The following is a 22,069-nucleotide window of genomic DNA, read 5'->3' on the forward strand; positions in this document are numbered from 1 at the left end:
AGAGTCCCGCTCAGCTGTCAGGGGGGTGGTGGTGGATTGGTGGTGTTTGACAAGGAGCGCGCGACGTGTCTGAAGAGCGAGGAGGGATGTGGTGAAAAGGGTGCGCAACGTATTTGAGGACCGGGAGGGAGACGTGCGATTTCCGGGAGATTATCACTCGTTTGCGGTTATCCAGGAGTCTCTGTGCTTTACGAGAGACTCCAGAAACTTCCGGGGGACTTGGGATGTCTGTAATGACCTCACGCCCTACTCATAATTCTCTCTTCATATAGCCGTATGCATATTACATATCCGTAATACACTGTGATATAACCGGGCTTGGATCGTATCGCTTTCTCACTTCAATCAATCCGCTCCAGAGTTCGTTTCAATCAAGCCGAGATTGTTTTGGCGCAGATCGTAGCGCGATTGGTGGATTCACATATGCCAAACGAACCGCGCTAACTGGGCAAACGAGACAGGTCTGAAACAAAAGCGTAGGTGTGAAAGCACCCTAAATCTCCACCTTTTAAAAAACAATGGGTTATTTGGACCCAAACTGGCTTAAATATGGACTAACCTTAACCTTGGGTTAAATTAGCTACTATTAATATAATTCAAAAACAAAAACAACACAGCGGTTGGTTTAGTCCGCATCACACTCAGAATTGTGTTAAATATAACCCAGCACTTTTGAAAGTGCACCCTCTGCTGTCATATTTTCAGTACTTACAGTAGTGTACTCAAAGTAGTAAAGGCAGTTATCAGTGAGAATAAACCAGCGCCTCTTCCAGGTTTTGACGCGTCCTCCTAAGGAGCAGAAGAAGAGTGTTAGCGCTGCGCTTTAGAGATGAAGCAGCAGACAGACAGATGAACACACACACACACACACCGTCAGCTCTTCTTCCCAGAGCATTCGCCACCGCAGCAAACCATGCTTAAAGCAGCCGACCCAGCAGCACAAAAAACTCAACACTGCCTTATTCCAGACTAACACTCGCACGCGTTAAAGGCAGAGTTCACCAAATGTACTCAACAATTGTTCAAAATCTATTTGAGTTTCTTTCTTCTGCTGAACGCAAAGGAAGATATTTGACAAATGTTGAAATAAGAAAAACAGTCGCTGACTTCTATGGTGTTTTTTTAGTCGTACTACGGACATCACTTGTTTCTAATGCCCTCAGCATATCTTGTTTACTGTTCAACAGAAGAAAGAAATCCATAAGTGTTGTACTATTTTCCACAAACGTTAATTTATGCATGAACTGTTCCTTTAATGCAGACACATCATCATCATCATTACCATCACGTGTCATTTACTAAACCAAATCTCATCATTATTATTAGCCCGGCTTCACTAGTACTCTTCTGCAGTGTGTATGTTTATTTTCTCGTCTATTTTTGTTGTGATGCATATAAAGTCGGTTCCAAAAAGATTCAATTGCGAGGTGTTGAGAATCGAGAGTTGACTCCAAAGTTCAGAATAGTTTCCATCGAGCGGAACGACTTTACTTTTAACTTTAAAAGAGCTAATTACAACCCAGCCTCATTGGAGATATGTGCCCAGGGCTACATTTTTGAGAACGAGAAATATATACCCTGGGCTAAGTTTTTTTGCAGTTTGTTATCTACCATGTCTCATAAATCCACCGAAGGGTGCTGTGTATATTTCTACCAATCTTAATGCCTTTTTTGTGCATCTGTGAGAAGAGCTGGTCAGCTTAATATCAACCTGCTTGTTAAGTCATGATATATGGAATACTGTTTTCGGGTCCAAGCCGCTACTCGTTTGAATATGAAAATATTTGTTTGTGACCAATTTTTAGTTATATCACACAATAAAGTGAATTTTAGCATTTGTAATGGTTTGTCAACAATAATCAAGTAACTTCTGGGAATAGTATAAAGGTTTCTTTGTTTATCTCTGTGAAGACACAATCTTTTGAACTTCTTGATTCTAATTGGCTGGATGGTGCACATTAAATTAGTTTTAAATGTGCAGGTAGTTTGGATAATGGTTTAAAATAAATGTGATTCCCCAAACGTTATAAATAACAATAGCAACTGTGTCGCAATGAGAAATTCACTCAAGAAATATTTCACTGTTTGTTCAAACTACCTATTTAAAATAAGCTGAATCAACACAATTCTTGTGATTTTTTTGTGTGACAACTTAATTGTTTTATCTTCAATCAACCTAAATTTGTAAGAACATTCAAGTTAACTTAATCGAATTGTGTTGGGGCAACATGAAGGAATTGTGTGGAACCCACACGCAGTGTTTACAGTGTTCTTTGCCTCCACATCATGTATTTAAGTCTTCCTACGTAACTCTTTATAAATATTTCCTTGTTATCAGGGTTCAAAATATGAAATGTAGGTTTTAATATACCATATTATATTCAGTGCTGGGTGTATTGAGGTAAAATAAAGAGTTGCAGTAATTAGGTTCAGTGAAAAAAAAGTCAAGCAAGGGACTTTAGATGATTAATTAGTTACTTTTTAGTGTAATACACTTGCCTTAAATCAGGGGTATCCAAACTCGGTCCTGGAGGGCCAGTGTCCTGCTGAGTTTAGCTCTAACTTTCTTCAACACACCTGCCAGGTGGTTTTCAGTTTGTCTAGTAAGAGCCTGATTAGCCGGTTTAGCTGTGTTTGATTAGGGTTGGAGCTAAACTCTCCCGGACACTGGCCCTCCAGGACCGAGTTTGGACACCACTGCCCTCAATACTGTTAATAAATTCAACAGTTCTGTATAAATCAAGTCAGAGAAGCAGAAAAATCGTTTATCGCTTTACAAATGTTTTATTTTTGCAGAATAATTCTATTTTTTAAAGAAGTTTACATTTTTTAAGACAATAAAACATGCTTAAGTTTATGACAAAATATGGTATACATTCAGAGAAGCACAGTAAATTTATATCTATATTTTTGGTCTTTATATTGGTTGTTTATTTACTTGATTTTACAATTAAAGGAGGTTACAATTGTCTGATGATTCAAATAAATGTATGATAATATATGTCAAATATTAATTTGAAACATTTCGTGTTTTAATAAATATTGTTTTACATTTCCTAAAGTATTAATTCATGCTATATAAAGCTAAAAAGCCCTGTTTGATTCAAATATAAAGAGTTTTTTTTTTCCCATTGCAAACACATTGAAATAAGTTTTTTTCGTATTTTTGATTTTTAGCAATGAGTCAAGTAATTAAATACCCTTTTTAGACAAAGTTATAAGACAAGTAATATTTTAAAATATTATAGAAGTACAGTTTTAATTATGCGATTATTAATTAGAAACGAAATCCCTGTTTTGAATTACCCAGCACTAATTATATTACATTATACGCGTTAATTTAAATGAAGTCGTATTTTGTCAATTTTGTAACCGTTTTCCCAGTTAATCAGCCCAAAATGTCAGCACAGATGTAATGATCGTGACAGGCCGCTGTTGTTGACATTAGTTTCAGCACAGCACACACAAGCCGGGCACATTTCAACCGTTCTCTGGCAAAAACAGATGTGCTCCTCCTGCACTACAGACTCATTGTTTTCCAGTACCCGCACGAGCAACAAACAAAACAAAGACCAAAGCACTAGAGCAGCTGACAGGTTTCCGAGCAAGCTGATTGGCTGATTATCTGCTTTCATTATAGGTCAGTCCGGCGGTGATCCAGTGGAGCCGCAGACGGACTGACCGACAGACAGATAGACGGACAGACAGACACTGGGTGATGGAGGGTTTGACTAAACATTTTTATTTATATGCAGTTTTTGTATTACTATGAATAAATACTGATAACTCACCATCGCCCAGTATCCACTAAAGTGAGTCTGATTGAACAAAAATCACACACACACTGTTTTTTTTTTCTGCAGCACACACACATGTATCTATTCTTAACGTAGAGCATGAAGTGTTTGGTCCAGATGCAGTTTTCTGGCTCAGTCTGATCAGATCAAACACCAAATCAACACTCAGCCGTTTTGTTTAAAGGAATAGATCACAGACATTACAATTTTGTCATCAGCTCCAATCCTGTATGAGTTCACTTTCATAGAAAACCAGAGAGGATGTTTTGAAGAATGTTAAAGCTGCTCATTTACATATTATTATTACACACACTGTTTGTAATAAACAGGGCCAGACAGCTTCTGCGGAAATTTCAGTGCAGTAATTTGTAGAAAATCTGCAGATTTATGTGGAATTATTTTGGGTGTATTTTTTGAACTAAAAATACGTAACCTTTCGACTTTTATTCAAGGTTTACAATTCAAATCCAATTAGAACCACTTTTTGCACTTTCAAAGATAAACAAAGTAAGTCTCATATAATAGATCTACTAAAAGACAAACTATATTACTTTACAAACCGTACTGTACTTAACCAATTTAAACGTTCTTTAGAAACAATGCTTCATACTGATAGCGGAAGAAAAGCTATCAGAAAAGTTATCTATCAAAATTTCTGTCATCATTTACTGAAAACCTTTTTTTTTTATTCTTTATTCTTTTTTTATTCAAAAAAAGAAGATACTCTGAAGAATGTTGAAACCTTTAACCACTGACTTCTACAGTATTTGTTTTTCTTACTATGGAAGTCAATGGTTACAGGTTTTCAACATTCCTCAAAATATCTTCTTTTGTGTTCAACAAAAGAAACTTAAACAGGTTTGTGATGAGTAAATGATGAAAAAAATTACACTTTTGAAAGAACTATCTGTTTAGCTGTAAAAATTAATATACACCGATTCTTAAACAGAAGTTTTTTTTTTTTTTTAATCAAGTGCATTGAGTGACTCTGGTATATTTGTCTGATATCTAATAAACTAATGCACATCAGCTTTATCTTTTAACTAGTAAACGGCCCATACCTACAGTACACATAATGATTCTGACTGATGAGAGTGTGTGTTCAATAGGAGGAAATCATATGAGTTTTGGGCTGATTGAGGATGACAAAACCATGACAGAGTTTTCTTTTGAGTGAACAATCCCTTTACTCTTGCATTTGGTTTGTTCATTTGCCGTTTTCATAAGTTGTCAAAAGTACCAATCTGCAATCTGCAGAATCCAATCTGCAGTGAAAAGTGGTAAACTGATCACCATCATGGCCATCACAGTCATATCTGTTGAGTATGTAAACACGATGGCCAATCAGTGCCGTTTAAAAGGGATAATTCAACCAAAAAGATGAATTTTTACTCACTATTTACTCTCCCTCAAGTGTTTCCAAACTGAGTTTCTTTCTGCTGTTGAACACAAAAGAAGATATTTTGAAGAAAGCTGCAAACCTGCAACCATCGACTTATAGTAGTAGTATAGGAACAAACATTTTATAATATAATAATAGTAGGAATAATATGGTATTACAGGTTTTCAGCATCTTTCAAAATATCTTCTTTTGTGTTCAATAGTAGAAACTCCTTAAAATTTGGAATCAAGGAATCAAAGAATTGACTTTTTTGGGTGAACTATTCCTTTAAGAATGCACCTAACAGTGTCTGAAAATGTACTTTTTAATATTTCATACCCATATTTTCTGATACTTTTGACAGCCCTACACTGTAAATTAGCAGTTTATTATATTTTGTGATTGATGTTTTCATTTTTTCTTATTTATTTTTAGCTTTTGAAACGCATTATGGGACCTTGATCTTCCTTCAACAACTATAAACCTTTGAAAAAGTGACTTTTATGAACATTTTGAATAGTTTAAAGTAGTGGTTCCCAAAGTGGGGGTCAGGGGGCAATGACAGGGGTCACTCAGTGATTTCCGATAGTCAAGTTTATTAAGCTATTAGAATGACCATATTTTATCCATAACCCACAGAAGACAAAAATAGTAGTTAATAGTTGCATAAAACCAACATCATGCAAATGAAAAGCCATCAGCCTTTCAATTGTTCTTTTTCATAAGATTGGTTTACGTTAGATTAACAACACAGCTATTGTGTCAGCTGCAGCAGATTGATTTTATAGCACCAAGTTAAACCTCCCGGCACGTTTATGGCAATCAAATACATTAAAATATTTATACAGGCCACAACTGAACAGTGAGTATGTTTACATGGGCACCAATGATCCGATTTTAATAAGATTAAGACAAATCTCTGTTTATGAGTCTACTGTGTAAACAGTGATTTCTGATTAATTTCTTCTGATTAAGATCATATCGAACTTGACAGAAATGGAATTAAGACATGTGGAGTATGCCGATTGTAGTCGTACCGACATGTAAACACTCTAATCAAACTATTATCGTCGTGTAGGATTTTCGTCACATTTTGCGTCAGGATAGTCTATATTAGAGGATGACATTTTTTTTGGGAATCCCACGGGTCACAGGATTGAATATTAACGGGAGCCGACGGGAATATATATAAATGATGTATACCGACATGCATACATACATTTTTTCTCCCCCAATTTCTGTTTACCAGAGTGAAGATTGTTTCAACACATTTCTAAACATAATAATTTCAATAACTCATTTCTAATAACTGATTTATTTTCTCTTCGTCATGATGACAGTAAATAATATTTTACTATATATTTTTCAAGACACTTCTATACAGCTTAAAGTGACATTTAACGGCTTAACTAGGTTAATTAGGTTAACTAGGCAGGTTAGGGTAATTAGGCAAGTTATTGTATAACGATGGTTTGTTCTGTAGACAGTCGGGAAAAAAAATAGCTTAAAGGGGCTAATAATTTTGTCCTCAAAAGGGTGATTAAAAATTAAAAACTGCTTTTATTCTAGCCGAAATAAAACAAATAAGACTTTCTCCAGAAGAAAAAATATTATCAGACATACAGTGAAAATTTCCTTGCTCTGTTAAACATCATTTGGGAATTTTTTATTATTATTTTTTTAATTCAAAGGGGGGCTAATATTTCTGACTCTAAATGTATAGGCTATTTCTGTCCGTTCGCATCTCGTCCCTTTGTGTCACCTGGCGGCATAGTCGCAAACTGAGGTCATAGGTAAAAAACACACACACTCCTTTATAGCGGCGGCGGTACATGGTGTGGCGGTTATGGCCATATTAAAGTCTCACCTACTGTAAGCATGTTGTGTGCAACGATTGTATATTTATAACCACAAATTATTGGCATTTTTTATTTTGTGGGCTAAAGTTTAAAGTGGCTTAAAGTGATATATTGTCTGGGTTTGTGTTGTATATTACGCTACAAAAAATTGTGATAAACAAGCACGTTTTCTGTTCTTTTACAGACTTATTTCTCTATTTATTATTTCTAATATTATTTCAAACTACTTAAATATCAATAAAAGTCACTTTGTTAAATTGTAGAGTTGAATTTTCAAAATCAAAAATCGACAGAGCAGAGATCAACATCCCATAATGCAATTCACAACCATTAATAAATAAAACACACACAAAATACGGAAACTTTTAACTAGCATATGTTTTTTAAAGTGTGAATAAGCTGAGATCTGCTCAGACTGAGAAAGCAGAAAAAGCTGCAGCTCCCAAAGTGAAATGACACACACAGAGAGAGAAAGAACTATGTTTTGAACATCACAGCAAACAAACTCTTCAGTACAGTCACAAAATCATCAACCCCGCAGCACCCGCCACCACATAGAGACCGCCATTCGCTGATTCCATGAAGACGACGAGCGGTCAGACGAACAAGATGGAGGAACATGTAAAATAAACTAGAGTAAAACTCATGAAAAGACGAACCAAAACAAAACAAAAAAAAATGAGCCTACAGCGGCTGATCACAGAAACGGGACAGAAAGCAAGGCTGATCACCAGAAGCACCTGAGAGCGAGAGAGGAGCGATTTGTGTACATACCTCCTGAGGAAAGACAACAGCCAAAATCATGGGAACAAACAAACAAACAAACGAGGAAGAAAAGGGGAAACAAAAAATTGAATTAAATGAGAAATCATCCTCCCCACACGCTGCCTCTCTGACAGAGCAAGTACATATTGGGGTGAAGCTGGTTTTATAGTCGCACTTTTAGACTTTCGCCTTCTTGATGTCATTTCAGAAAAGTGGTCTTTGCTAGGGGAAATTGTATTAGGAGCCAATCACTATTAAAGCACAGCATCGTTTACAGTCAATTAAATAGGTCTAATGTGGTTTTGAGGTCATACTTGCATGGGATTTCAGAGTGAATATTCAAAATAGCATGGTAAACAATATAGGGACAGCGTCATTTGGTTTAAAAATGAACAGTGTAGCCAATTACAGCTTTAACAGCACTTATACGCATTCACATTACGCATTCAAATGTGATGTTTTTATCGATCACTATATACATTTTATTTAATCACACTTTTTAACACAGTAATATTAAAATGTTCAGTTTGAATTAAGCAGATCCTTTGTAGATGATTCCCGGACGATGACTTTGCATAGCGATAAAAGCTCATTCACACTGAATGCGTACATGTTTGTAAATTCTATCTGTGTGAATAATATTTCTATTTGATTATAATGTTAAAGGAGTTCAGATACCAGATTGTGTATATATGTCAATAACATATTATAGGTGTTTTGTATAGTAGCTAAAATAAATATAGAAAATATTATACAAAATGAATAAAAACATTAATAACAATAACAATATTATAAAAATACAAAGTAGAAATTTATTTTATTGCCGTACCTTTATTAATTTATTGTCTTAAAATTTCAAGTTGAATAATGTTAAGCCTATAAGTCAATTTAACTTAAATTACAGTCAACTGACTTAAAATACCTTGCATAACTTAAAAAATTAAGCTAGAAACATGATTAATAAACAATGATTAATAACATGATTAATAAACATGATCATTAACAATAACATAAAAAAATACTAATACACAGTATCAAATTAATTTATTACCTTTCCTTTAATTATTTATTGCCTTAGACTTTTAAGTTGAATCATATTAGTCAATTAAAATAAATAAATTACATTAAACGGACTTAAATCATCTTGTATAACATTTTTTAAAACATGATTAATAACTTATTAAAACAATAAGTTATGACTTACTGATCACTTTGCATAGGAGATCGGAGTTCATTTATACCGAACGCGTCTTTGCTTCTAAAAACACGAGACGGTTCAGAATAGTTTGGAAAAAAGCGCAGCATAAATAATAAAACAGTTGTCATGCCAACTTTCTACTATAAACAAAAGCTTGCAACGGTTGTCTTGCCTCCGAGCTCTTTTGTGGAACTAACAGTGATGAGCAGAGCTGCTTGTGAAAGTTAAACTTGACATGGCATCTAAAAAATGTGTCGCTCACATGGGCAGTGCTTCAAAAGATGCGAGTCGTAACAGCCACACACATCCGATCGCGTATTTATGCGAGTATTTAAAATGCGAGTTAGTCACAAATATGATGCATGTCCTCATAATTCCTTTTTAAATTCAGCCAAATCTATTTTATTGAAAGCGAAAGTCTGAATGTGCGAATATAAAACCAACTTTACCTCAATCAAGTACCTTTGCATTTCCTCCTGTCGCTGTGAATGACGGAGATCCACTCCAAAATAAATCAGACCAAATGTACATGGGAATCCATTCAGAAGGACAGAGAGAAAATGGTGGTGCAGTTTTGGATTTGACCACTAGTGGGCACACATCATATTGACTGCAAATCAGAACTGTTTCCAAGCAGGTGTATAATCCTGATGCAGGTATGTCGCTTCTATTAAAGGGACAGTCCACCTAAAAATCTAGATTTACTCACTTTCTAAACTTCTTTTCTTCTGTTGTACACAAAACAAGATTTTCTGAAAAATGTTGGAGAAAACGCAGCGATTTCCTCCCAGCATTCTTCAGTATATCTTCACTTGTGTTCAACAGAAAAGAAAAACTGAGATTTATTACAAATGGAGGATGAGCAAACGATGACAGACATTTCAGTTTTGGGTGAACTGTCCCTTTTACATGATTTGATGTACGTGTTTGTAAATTCTATATGCGTGTGAATGATATTTCTTGATTATAATATCGGAGGAGTTCAGATAACCAGTTATCAACTCGTGTAAACATGTCAGTAATGTATTATAGGTGTATTGTATAGTAGCTAAAACAAATATAGAAAATAATATTCAAAATACATTCATAAAATCAATAATAACAATAAAATAATAATATGCAGTAAAAATTTAATTTGCATAAATTTATTGCCTTAATTTTTTAAGTTCAATCATATTAAATTACAATAAACTGGCTTAAATTACCTTATAACTTAATAAATTAAGTTAGAAACATGATTAATAAACAATGATAAATAACATGATTAATAAACATAATTAATAACAATAAAATTATAATAATACACAGTAAAAAATGTTTTTATTGCCTTAAATTTTTTAAGCTAAATCATATTAAGCCCCGGTCAGATCACACGAATTTGTCCTGTTTTTGACCTGACTTTCTTGACGTATGGTGTCGTAAACGTTCGAGAAACACGATTGAATCGTTTCTTCTCGTGTAATGTGGCATAGTTCACGACAACTGATACCAAGTCTGCGACGTCATCGCAGAAAGTCTAGCATGTTTAATTTTTTTTCTCATTCTACACGAGTTCCATCACAAGGGTGACACTGTACAATCATTTCTCGGTTATCTCAGTGGATATTGCCGGTCAGTTAATCAAAAATCAGGCTGCATATTTACTTATGGGTGGGTCCAGGAAGATCATTCATTGGTTGTGCAAACTTTAACTACCTCTTCTAAAATATTAAGTTGTTTTAAGCAATTTTATCTGACAGACTGACACAAATATGCAGACATTCTCACGACAAGTTTCTGAGTTCTCTCATGCTTCAAACACAGTTTGTTCTTATGTAATGTAATCTGCCAATATGTTTAGTGCTGCGAATACATTGTGAAAGCATATCCTACATTGTAAAAGCATATCCTGCTTATTCAAATTTGTCATTAACTGTGAAAACAGTTTAATATAGGCTTCTCGGAAACTGTTAATATTTCATTGTAATTTTATTTAGGCTAGATTATTATTTTATTTAACAAACCAACACTATCTCACGGCAATTTGTGTTTTGGCGCATATAGCGGACTTGTTTTAAGCACTTCACCTCGAATGTTATTCCTTATTTTTGAGATAACTGACCATCAAAAGATGCATTAAAATTAAGATAAAAATGACAGAAAACGAAATTATATTCAAAAAGATTTTTTTCCATTAATAAATATACAAATTATATTTTTGTTTGTGCCCCTCCACTACTTAACTGTGCAGGTGGATGATTTGTTTCGCGCTTGACTGTAATTGTTGCATCACAAACCTCTGTCCTATATTTGCAATTTTTTAATATGTCATTATTTCAAAGATTATGTCTTGAGCTTCTGAATTTCCCTCACTGCTGATGTGCTTTCATTTTCTCCTTCTCACTCATGGCAAGTTCAGGCGAGGGTGTGATTAATAAGAAACCCATGGCAGGAAAATAAACATTTAGATTTCAAAGAAAATATCTTATTATTAAAAAGGAATCATAAGTTTGATCCACTTCATGTCGTAACGAATGCCCTTAAATAATGTAGTTATTAGTTGTCAGCATGCATCAGTGCTTATTGAGACTGAAAGATAAAAAATACAAAATTGAGTTCAGAAATATCGTTATAGCAACACTTGTGACTGCTTTGGGAAATAATGCTCATTGTAGACGTCACGGGATGACTGATCATGAAGGATTGTATAATCTGGCACATTTGTTACTCACAACAAGTCAAGATTTTATCAAGACAAAATCGCATAATCTGACATAGTGACTTTCGTAACCTACAATAAAAATCGTGTGATCTGACCAGGGCTTTAGTCAATTAAAATAACTTAAATTACATTAAACTGACTTAAATCATCTTGTATAACTATAAAATAATTATGTTTTTTAAACATGATTAATAAAAACTTATTAAAATATGCTGTCATGACTTACTGACCATATGCTTTGCCATGTAATAATAACAACAACAACAATAACAATACAACTACTACTACTACTACTACTAATAATAATAATAGTAATAATAATAATAAAACTAAGCAACATGACAATCATTACCATGTGTTATAATGCATTAAGCACAGTCAATGAAAATACAATTGAATACAAGTTATGAATAGATGTAGAATAGATTAAATACACCGTTTCTCTTGTGATCTCACTTTGTTTACCAGCATCCAACTGCATTACTAAGGATGAGCTTCGACTCATGCAGCCGACTGAGTGTGATTACCTTAATATGAGGAGGAGAAAGATGTGACGTGATGTGAGATCATCGGATGAGCTCATAGGACGAGTGTATAAATGTATCTGTGTGTGTTTGTCTTAAATGTAGATGTATGTGAGGGTGGAGCAGCCCGATCATCATTAATCTGAGAGGAAAAGCTGTTAGCTGTTATTCCCACTCACCCAGTTTGAGCAGCCAGCCCTCTCTGTCCGGGTTGAAGAAAGTGTGTGTCAGGTCATTGCCGTCGTCCTCTGGGATTTTGAAGGGCTCGTTCTTGATGCTCTCGTAGAGGTTCTGCGTGAGTCGAAGGAAAACACAATCAAGTTCATAAGATGAAGAAGCTGATGTCAGCTCAGAATGACAATAATGTCCTCTTATGGTGAGACTGAAAGCAATATACAGTGCCTTGCTAATTATTGCTTGTTAAAATTTTACTTGACCTACAACTACAATCGTACAAATCGAACTTGTCATTAAAATATCATTTAATATTATTGATGCTCTTATAAAATTAGTAATGATTATTTAATGAGAAATGCTAATGACAAATTAATCTTGTTCCACTGCAAAAAAAAAAAAAAAAAAAAAAAAAAACGAGCAAAGAGCAAACTTAGATATATGTCATATTTCACTTAACAGAAAATAAATTTTCTAATAAGTACTATTGTAGGTAAATAAAAGAGTCAAATAATGAATTCAGAAGCTCTAGTAAGTCTTATATTTATAGGTTTACCTTCCAACAAGACAATGACGCTAAGCACACAGCTAAAATGATGAAAGAGTGGCTTAAAAACAACTGCACGGTTCACTTGGCCAGCCCTGGCCCAGTTGGAAGAGGTGTGCCTGAGCGCAGTTCACTTGGGCTTTGGCGCGGTACGTTTGTGTGTGAGTGCAAAACGCGCCAAAGCCCAAAACTGAAAGCAAGACGTGACTTTTAAGGGGCTGTTTCATATGGATTTATTAATAATTCTTACTGTTCAGTGAACGCAAACTGCCGTAGTTTCTTAAAGACGCAAACCCCTCACTGCATGACAGCTGCGCACCTTCAGAAGACCTCCTCAATCCTGCAGCACCAGAGCTTTATGATTGTTTATGAGCGCCAAAAATGGCGGATCTGTTCGGCGAAATATCTGACTGCATGTCACCGCATACCTAAGGACTGTTTGGCAAAAAATTTGACTGCATGTCACTGCATATCAAACGACTGAAATGATATAACTAGAGAAATCTCCACTGTGCTGCTGAGTGAGAGAGCGCTTCTCACTGAACAGCACAGCATCGATGACGTAAGTGTGCCGAGGCCCAATATGGTGTGAGTGCGGGCCGTCGGGGGAGACGGGAGGGGGGACAAGCGTGCTTTGGCCCCGTTCGAGGCAACTGTACCTAGTGTGAGTACGGCCTTAAACCTAATTGAGCATCTCTGGAGAAACCTAAAAATGGCTGTTCCTCAACGTTTACCATCCAACCTGACAGAACTGATGAGGACCTGCAAGGAGGAATGGCAGAGGATCCCCAAATCCAGGTGTGAAAAACATGTTGCACTTTTCCCAATAAGACTCACTGTATTAGATCAAAATGGTGCTTCTACTAAATACTGAGTATAAGGTCTGAATACTTAGGACCATGTGTTATTTCAATTTTTCTTTTTTAATAAATCAGCTGTGTGTACATTAAAAATAATTTAAACGATTTTAGCAAATGACTGCAATTTTAAAAAACGTGACAAATCTAAGGGGGTCACAGAAATATAGTGGCCCACTACCACCACTTTCACACTGAAATGAATGGGACAGTGGAATATACACTGGTAATGCATCCTAAGATTTGTCCCTTGGTTTCATTCACACTGCAAGTGACTAATATCTGTAGGACTAAAACTGACATAGTGTTTTAGGTAGCTTTAAAATCTCAACAAAGTCACACAACGTATAATTTAGAACACAGTTTGCGTTACATCACAATCTATCGAATTAAAATGCAGTCAAACAAAGTTTAACCCACCTGAGCCGGTAAGGACATTTTCACACAGTCCGCGTGATATCAAATTTAAAAGCGAAAGCATTCAAAATACACGTTTAGTGCCAGGAATACAGGTACAGCAGGACTGAAATCTGAGAGCCGGGGACAGGCAGGATGCCATGCATTTGTTCAATTTGTATTTTCAGCCTCTTATTTCCCCATTCAGCCAAATGCTGATGATGTCATTTGTGCTGCCAAAAATCCCTAATTGATAGTTTTCAGTCACGTGACCCGTGCAGAGACCTGGCGAGCACAAAAACAAAGGCAGCTACACTGGGATCTCTTTAGAAATGCAGCACAATCCGCTCATATTTCCATTTGTTTCGTGCTACGAATATTTGGATCACATATCAACAGAACAAAACAGAGATATGATCACAAACTTTTAATCGTGGCCAATTGTGAACCATTTTATGCACCCGTGGATGTTTTTCAGTCATGATATCCCTGTCAACGCTTGAATTCTGTGATATTTACATCTATCTTGTGGATATTCCTCAGTGATTTAGTAATTAGCGAGGGCATTATAGCTCGATTTCTTTTGCTTAGATTATTATTTGATGACTGGAAAAATCTATTTGATCACTTCTGCTATTTATAAAAGGTGGGCCATTTATATGGATACACCTTATTAAAGTGGGAATGGTTGCTGATATTAAAGTCCTGTTTGAGGCATAATAGTATTTGTGAATGGGGAAACTTTTCAAGAAGGGTGGTGACCATGGTGGCTATTTTGAAGTCGGCCATCTTGGATCCAACTTTTGTTTTTTTCAATAGGAAGAGGGTCATCTAACACATCAAACTTACTAGGAATTTCACAAGAAAAGCAATGGTGTGCTTGGTTTTAACGTAACTTCATCCTGTCATGAGTTATTTACAAGTTTCTGACCACTTATAAAATGTGTTCAATGTGCTGCCCTTTGTGTTGGATTGTCAATGCATTGCTCTTCTCCCACTCTTCACACACTGATAAGCAACACCGCAGGAGAAATGCCAGCACAGGCTTCCAGTATCTGTAGTTTTAGGTCATGGGGGTCAGGGGGTCAGATCGGGAGACCTTGGGGGCTATTTAACTAGCCCATGATGACCAATCCACTTTCAGGAAACTGTTCATCTAGGAATGCTCGGACCTGACACCCATAATGTGGTGGTGCATCATCTTGCTGGGAACGTGCCAGCTTCAGTGCATAAAGAGGGAAACACATCATCATGGAGCGATTTCAAATATCCAGTGGCCTTGAGGTTTCCATTTATGAATAGATAGCCCCACTATGTTTGTTGTCTATGGTGTGAAGATACAAGATGTGCAGCACCTGAAACTACAGATACTGGAAGCCTGTGCTGGCATTTCTCCTGCGGTGTTGCTATCAGTGTGTGAAGAGTGGGAGAAGAGGGTTGCATTGACAATCCAACACAACTGCCAGTGCATTGAACGCATTGGAAGCAGAAAGGGAGAAAGGACTGGTGTAGGACCTCAAGGCGGGAATCGAACGAGTCACCGTGAGCACTTAACCACAAGGCTATTGACGCCAACTACACCACTAAATTTTATGCATCTTGAAATGCATCATTTGAGGTATTACAAATTGGGGGCTCGTCCGGGATATGCGAAAAACTAATACAACTAATACAAAAAGCCACAAGCATGAGTGAGAGCAAACAAACCCTGAGCAGCTCTTCCGGCAGGTCCCCTCCGTCATTAATGCCTCTGTTCATGGAGATGAAGCGTTCCACCGTGGGCTTGTCCTTAACATTCGGGTTGTGGAGGCTGGTGTTTAACATAATGATGGCGAAGGACAAAATGTAGCACGTGTCTGTAAAAAAAAAGACACAACTGTTCACAATGACATTCAGCATCTGAGCACAGCATTTACCAGCACTGGCCTGGATAAAAGGTTATTTACACATAAACATCCCCTATATACTGAATAACTGCAGGTGAACTTAGTTTATATATATATAATAACTTTAACTGTTAAAAGTTATTATATCTAGTTAATTAGTTAAAGCTGTGGCAACTAATAACCTTAATTTTCCGAATTTAATTGTACTGCAATAATGGGCATCTTTTGTAAAGCTGCTTTGACTCGCTGCCTAACTCCTTCCCAACTCCTTCTTTCTAGCTACCCCTTCCAAACTCCTCCTTCCTCCTCCTTTCTAACTCCCCCTTCCCAACTCCTCCTTCCCAACTCCCCCTTCCTAACTCCCCACATAACTTTCCCTTCCTACCTCCTCCGTTCTAACTAAACCTTCCTGACTCCCCCTACCTAACTCCTCCTTCCTGAATCCCCCTTCTTAACTCCCCCCTTCTAACTCCTTCTTTCTAACACCTCCTTCCTAACTCCTCCTCTCTCTCCCCCTTCCAGCTCCTCATTTCTCTCTCCCCCTTCCTAACTTCTCCTTCCTAACTCCCCCTTTCCAACTCCTCCTTCCAAACTTCTCCTTTGTAACTCATCCCTTCTCTCTCCTCCTTCCCAACTACTACTTCCTAACTCATCCTCTCTCTCCTCCTTCCTAACTCATCCTCTCTCTCCTCCTTCCTAACTCATCCTCTCTCTCCTCCTTCCTAACTCATCCTCTCTCTCCTCCTTCCTAACTCATCCTCTCTCTCCTCCTTCCTTACTCATCCTCTCTCTCCTCCTTCCTAACTCATCCTCTCTCACCTCCTTCCCAACTCCTCCTTCCAACTCCTCCTTCCTAACTCATCCTTTCTCTCTCCTCCTTCCCAACTACTACTTTCTAACTCATCCTCTCTCTCCTCCTTCCCAACTCCTCTTTCCAACTCCTCCTTCCTAACTCATCCTTTCTCTCTCCTCCTTCCCAACTACTCCTTCCTAACTCATCCTCTCTCTCCCCTTCCCAATTCCTCCTTCCTAACTACTCCTTCCTAATTTCCCCTTCCTAACTCCTCCTTTCACTCTCTCCCCCTTCCTAAATTCTCCTTCCTCTCTCCCCTTCCTAACTCCTCCTTCCTAACTTCCAATTCCAAACTCCTACTTCTTGACTTCTCCTTTCTAACTCCTCCTTCCTTTCTCTCCTTCTTTTAAACTCCTCCTTCCAAACTCCTCTTTCCAAATTCCCCCTTTCTAACCACCCCTTTCTAACTCCTTTCTAAAGCCTGGTTTATACTTCTGCATCAAGTGACTGGTGTAAACCACGGCGTATGCAACGCGTGTAGCTGTGCATTTATACTTCTGCATGCTGTCTCTGTTGGTCTGCATTAACACTTCCGAAACGCTAGTTGGCAGTGAGGTGTTAATGTTCCTCTGTGTCGAGTTTCTTCGCTGGTGTTTTTTCTGAACATTTCCTGAATGTACAAGTGGCTCAAACTCGCTCATTTTGAGGCAGGAACCGGCGGACGTGCAACAACTTTAACTATGAGGTAAACACAAAACAAAACTTTCTATTCGGAGCTCCTTCACGGGACTCCACACTTGTAAACAATCGCTCCATCAGGCTTGCGCCGCTTACACGGCTCTCGCTCCTGCCCAGACTCATCAGCGCTACCAAGCCGACCAATCACAGAGCTTGCGCTACACATAGTTGCGACGTGTAGGTACATTTTTTGAGAGGTGCATGTTAGCGACGCCGACAGCCACAGAGTAGGGCTATGCGTCATTATGTAGGCTGTGCCGTAGCATATGCGTGCACTTAAAGCAAAAGTATAAATCAGCCTTAAATCCTCTTTAAAAATAATTCCCTCATTGTTCCTCCAATTCCCTCTCTTTTAAAAAAAGGACATTACAAAACTGTGTTTTTCTCATTTGTGGGAAAGCAGTGTTGTAAATCAGTCTGACCTGTGGACTGAAAGACTCCAGGGTTGCACTGGCAATATCTCTGAGCAAATGCCTCCATCATCCTGTCAATCTTCTGTGCTTCACCAGGAAGCCTGAAACTCCACAGAAACTGCCTGCGTGGAGACACGACATGATAATTAAACACATTTGTAATATTGTGATTCTCATAGCTTGTTAACTTGGTTCATGGCTTGTAATTGTTTAAGAGAAGCTTCTTTGGATGTAAATCGGAAAAAAAAAAATACTTAAAACTAGAAAAGTAAAACCATAAAATTTGCATCAGTTTATATGCTAAGACACAGAGCGGAGATGCATTTACCTGAGAGCCTGAACCAGGTTTAGATCTGTGAACTCGTGCAGCTCCACAAAAGCATGAAGGACCTGGATATTGAAGTCATCCCTGTTAAACAACATGAACATGAAAGCGGAATTAGTGCACTTACATTTATTCATTTACCAGACACCTTTTTCCTAAGCGACTTGCGTTAAAATAAGTAGATTGTAATTTAACAAACACATTCAAAGACAATTTAAAGTATTCTTATTTTAAAAACTTAAAGTTTTCCATGACCATTCATCTGAAGTACTTTATCCAATTATGTTGGCATAACTTAATAAGCATTGGCTTGCAACAGGCAATATACAGGCGCCCCTATCAATATGTTATTGACTTGTATCAGGTAATGAAGAGGTTTCATATCAAGCTAAAGGAAAAACAGAGTTAGTTTATACCGTTATGCTGGTGAAAACTGTAAAATTCAGAAAATTAACAGACTATAGCTGATATTCAAAACTGGATGACTATTGATTAATTATTGATTATAAATTTTATATTGCTAAACTCAGAAGTCTTGGTTCTCTTAGAAGCTAAAGCTGTAGTCTTGATTATTGGACTCAGGCCCCGTTTACACTAGTGCATTTTAGTTTTAAAACAACGTTTGTGATCAAAAACGATCCGCGTCCACACTAGCGTTTCAACTAGCGTTATTGAACATATCTCCGTCCACACTACGCCACCAAAAACGTTTATGACGTGACCGTTCGCGCACTCTGGGCATGCGCGTTCTAGTATAAACAGAAAGCATGTGTCTCGCTCGGCATTTGGTTATTGTTAGTCAACAAACGCCGGTTGAACAATGAACTCGATGGCAAAGAAAGCAAGAGAGGTATTTCTGTGGACAGACGACGAGGTCGAGTTGTTACTAAATGTAACAGATGAATAAACGCACAATGGTGCCCCAAAAAAAAAGAAAATAGTGCAAGCAACGCTCCTATTTCTGTGCCCATGTTGTTGTTTACAGTGAAGGCTGGTCTGCTGTCTTCCGGTAGCGTTACAGCCATGTGTTATAGTCATGTGATAGGGGCTTAACGAATAAGGGAAGGATACGCAATGACACAAAAGCCCCAATCAGGTAGCGAATCTCAGCAGCCCCGCCTCCATTTTCAGATGTCTCCGTTTTCCCCTATCTACTGAATTGACTCTTATCATGGTCTCGCTTTGGGTGTATGACCACACATGATAAATGCACAATATAAATACACATTACATTACAGACCCCTTCAAATATCAAATTTTAAACAGCAGAAATGGATTAGAAATTAAATAAGTAGGAGTTAAACTTGCCTTATGCTATGAAACATCTGTGGATTCTGATTTATGTTTTTCAGGTCTTATCTGAGATAGAGTGGATGTGAGATCATTCAGGATGCATCATTTTCTAAAAAAGTGACTAAACTGGATGACGTGATTTCCCTACTGGGCTGATGGGGATCTTGTCCACTTTACAACTGTTTCTGAGTGATTACTGACAGGGAAACAAAGACCGGCAGACCCTCCTTCAATAACAGAAGAGCTCAAAAGATCCGATCTGATCTTCGAAAAAGCGGCTCTGTTTCCTGAACAGACACACCCACACTGAAAGAAAGGAGAAAACTAGAAGTGAAATCCAGGGTGAGACACGGAGCGAGGGAAATAAAGAGGATTCTTGCGCAGACGCAGAAGAGCCAGTAGGTGGATCTAAAATAGCAGGCCTCTCTGAACTCCAGTCTTCTCTGAGTCAACATTCCTTAAACATGAAGAGTCTGATGAGCTTACAGTCGGGATAAAAGGCTAATCAAAGACACTTGCGGTTGGGATTTTCAGAGTATCAGTACAAATGACAATGGATTCCAGGAATTTAGCTTCCTGTGGATATTAGGCTAAGCCACAGCTTCTATGATTGTGGACAGAACGGTGACAATAATTTTGTGATTCAAACACAGTGAGCAATGCATGAGCTACTGATTTCTATTTTATTTGGCTAGTGTTAAAATAAAACGCAAATATGATGGACCCAACCACTTTTAAAAGACACGATAACACTTTACAATAAGGGTTTATGTATTTACTAAGGATAAACACTACTTGTACAGCATTTATTAATCATAGTTTAATATTTACTAATGCCTTCTTAAAGGGTCACGAAACAAAAAAAAAAAACCAATTTTTGAGCTGTTGACAGTCGTATATGTGTCCCACACTGCTAAAAACACTATTAAGACACCTATATTTCACTAAAAAGTGTAAATTGGTTGTTTTTGCGTTATTTCAAGCAAATTCGCACTTCCGGTTTGAAACGAATTTTTGAAGCTGCGTCACGGTCATGACATAATAGCATGTATTCCAGCGTGCAGACTGGGCGTCTGTGCCTGAGTGAGTCTTATTACGTCTTACAGTGTGCTGCATTAATGCATGAGTAAGGCTTGGTTCAAACCAATCAGCGCGCTTTATTGTGCAACTTCATTAATATTCATTACTGTCACAGTGTTTAGACGGCAGAGACCCCACGTTGTGTTGACAAAACAAGCGTGAAGTGTTGCTTTTATAGTTTGCTGCAGTTAAGTTTTGTTTACATTTTCTCTCTGTGAGAGCGCAGCTGGAGTCACGCGTGGATAAACAGTGTACGCGACGCTCGACAACAATAACTTACGTGTCTGAGGAGGATTATTGTTTACCTGAGAGCTGTTCTCATCTGCAAATGCTGGGATCCGGATTCGCTTGTAACGTTAGTCTTCTCTTAATAAAGACGCGGCTCTAGTTGCTGGTGATTGTCCTGTCTCTACAGATTTGGTAAGTGAGCGAACAGTGCTCTTTGTTTATTCAATTTGTTCGTATAGAACTGTTAACTATTGCACCGAGTGTAAACGTGTTAGCACTACAACCAAACTTTAACCTTGTGTAGGATTTTCACTGCATTTAGTGACCGGAATAACACAAGCGGCATTCTGACACTACCTGCCGCGTGCATCTAAGTTTCCGGGAAATGCTGAGTTTTTTTTTTTCTCTCATTCGCCGTGCGGTATCAAACATTGCATGAAAAATACACGCTTAGAGCAGTTCCTCGAATCAAATATCTTGTTTGTCGCGAGGGACATGAATGAATTCCCTGAATGAAAGAGCCAAACTGCAGTTAAAGTCCACCATTTAATAATTTGGCAAATAATTCGACTACAGATGTCCATGTAAACAGTCACTTTCTCCCCTGTGTGTGTGTGTGTGTGTGTGTGTGTATGTGTGTTTTGAGTCTGAAAGTCAGCGCACCCAAATAGACACTCCCACACCATCCCACTTTTCTTCCTCTGACACTCCCCCCTAAACAAAGCTGGACCCGCCCACTTTTCTGACTTTTTCCAAAGTAGAGGTGTGAAAACACCCTGCTGAAACGAGGGGGTTTCATGGCCCTTTAAAATCCAAAGCTGAGCTTGTTAACATTAGTTATTACACATCTGTCTTGATTCTTATCCTTATTAGGCATCTTATTTTGAGATAACAACCACTAAATAACGCAAGCACATCCTAAAAGCAAATTACATACACACACTGACCTCTCTCCCAGGTAGTCTCCTATTGCAGTCTTGTTAAGGCCTTCCCCTTTGTAGAGGAACCGAGCGATGTCCTCACTGGTGTTCTTTAGAAGGTCGTTTTCAATCAGGAACTGAATCCCCTGCAAACACAAACACATTTAAGGTTTAGACTCTAATAGACAATGAAT

At 37.6% G+C, this 22,069-nt stretch overlaps 1 protein-coding gene and 2 long non-coding RNA genes across 26 annotated transcripts in view; 2 read left to right on the forward strand and 1 right to left on the reverse strand.

Annotated features, from left to right (window-relative positions):
- Positions 1–22,069, reverse strand: part of cyth1a (cytohesin 1a) — a 102,632-nt gene that overhangs the window by 11,079 nt on the left and 69,484 nt on the right. For 12 of the 24 annotated variants that reach the window (XR_015479504.1, XR_015479506.1, XR_015479510.1 and 9 more), the window contains exons 5-10: positions 21,903–22,021; positions 18,358–18,438; positions 18,039–18,151; positions 15,907–16,055; positions 12,405–12,516; positions 713–789 (exon numbers count right to left, since the gene is read on the reverse strand). Coding sequence is in view for 4 of the 24 variants with exons in the window: in NM_001441640.1 (NP_001428569.1) it covers positions 713–789; positions 12,405–12,516; positions 15,907–16,055; positions 18,039–18,151; positions 18,358–18,438; positions 21,903–22,021 (651 nt within the window). In the remaining 20 variants the exon portion in view is untranslated. Of the gene's footprint in view, positions 1–712; positions 790–12,400; positions 12,517–13,871; positions 15,186–15,656; positions 16,056–18,038; positions 18,152–18,357; positions 18,439–21,902; positions 22,022–22,069 lie in introns of those variants that run through there. The other 12 variants (XR_015479521.1, XR_015479520.1, XR_015479519.1 and 9 more) reach the window with 2 other exon arrangements.
- On the forward strand, positions 1,386–3,822 carry LOC147846099 (uncharacterized). The gene is made up of 2 exons (XR_015481412.1): positions 1,386–2,538; positions 2,960–3,822. It is a non-coding gene; the product is annotated as an uncharacterized LOC147846099 (long non-coding RNA).
- On the forward strand, positions 12,404–20,375 carry LOC147846100 (uncharacterized). Its single transcript, XR_015481414.1, has 2 exons — positions 12,404–13,744; positions 19,707–20,375. It is a non-coding gene; the product is annotated as an uncharacterized LOC147846100 (long non-coding RNA).

The sequence above is a fragment of the Danio rerio genome, chromosome 3, assembly GCF_052040795.2.
Source record: "Danio rerio strain M-AB ecotype USA chromosome 3, GRCz13ab, whole genome shotgun sequence".
NCBI lineage: Eukaryota > Metazoa > Chordata > Actinopteri > Cypriniformes > Danionidae > Danio > Danio rerio.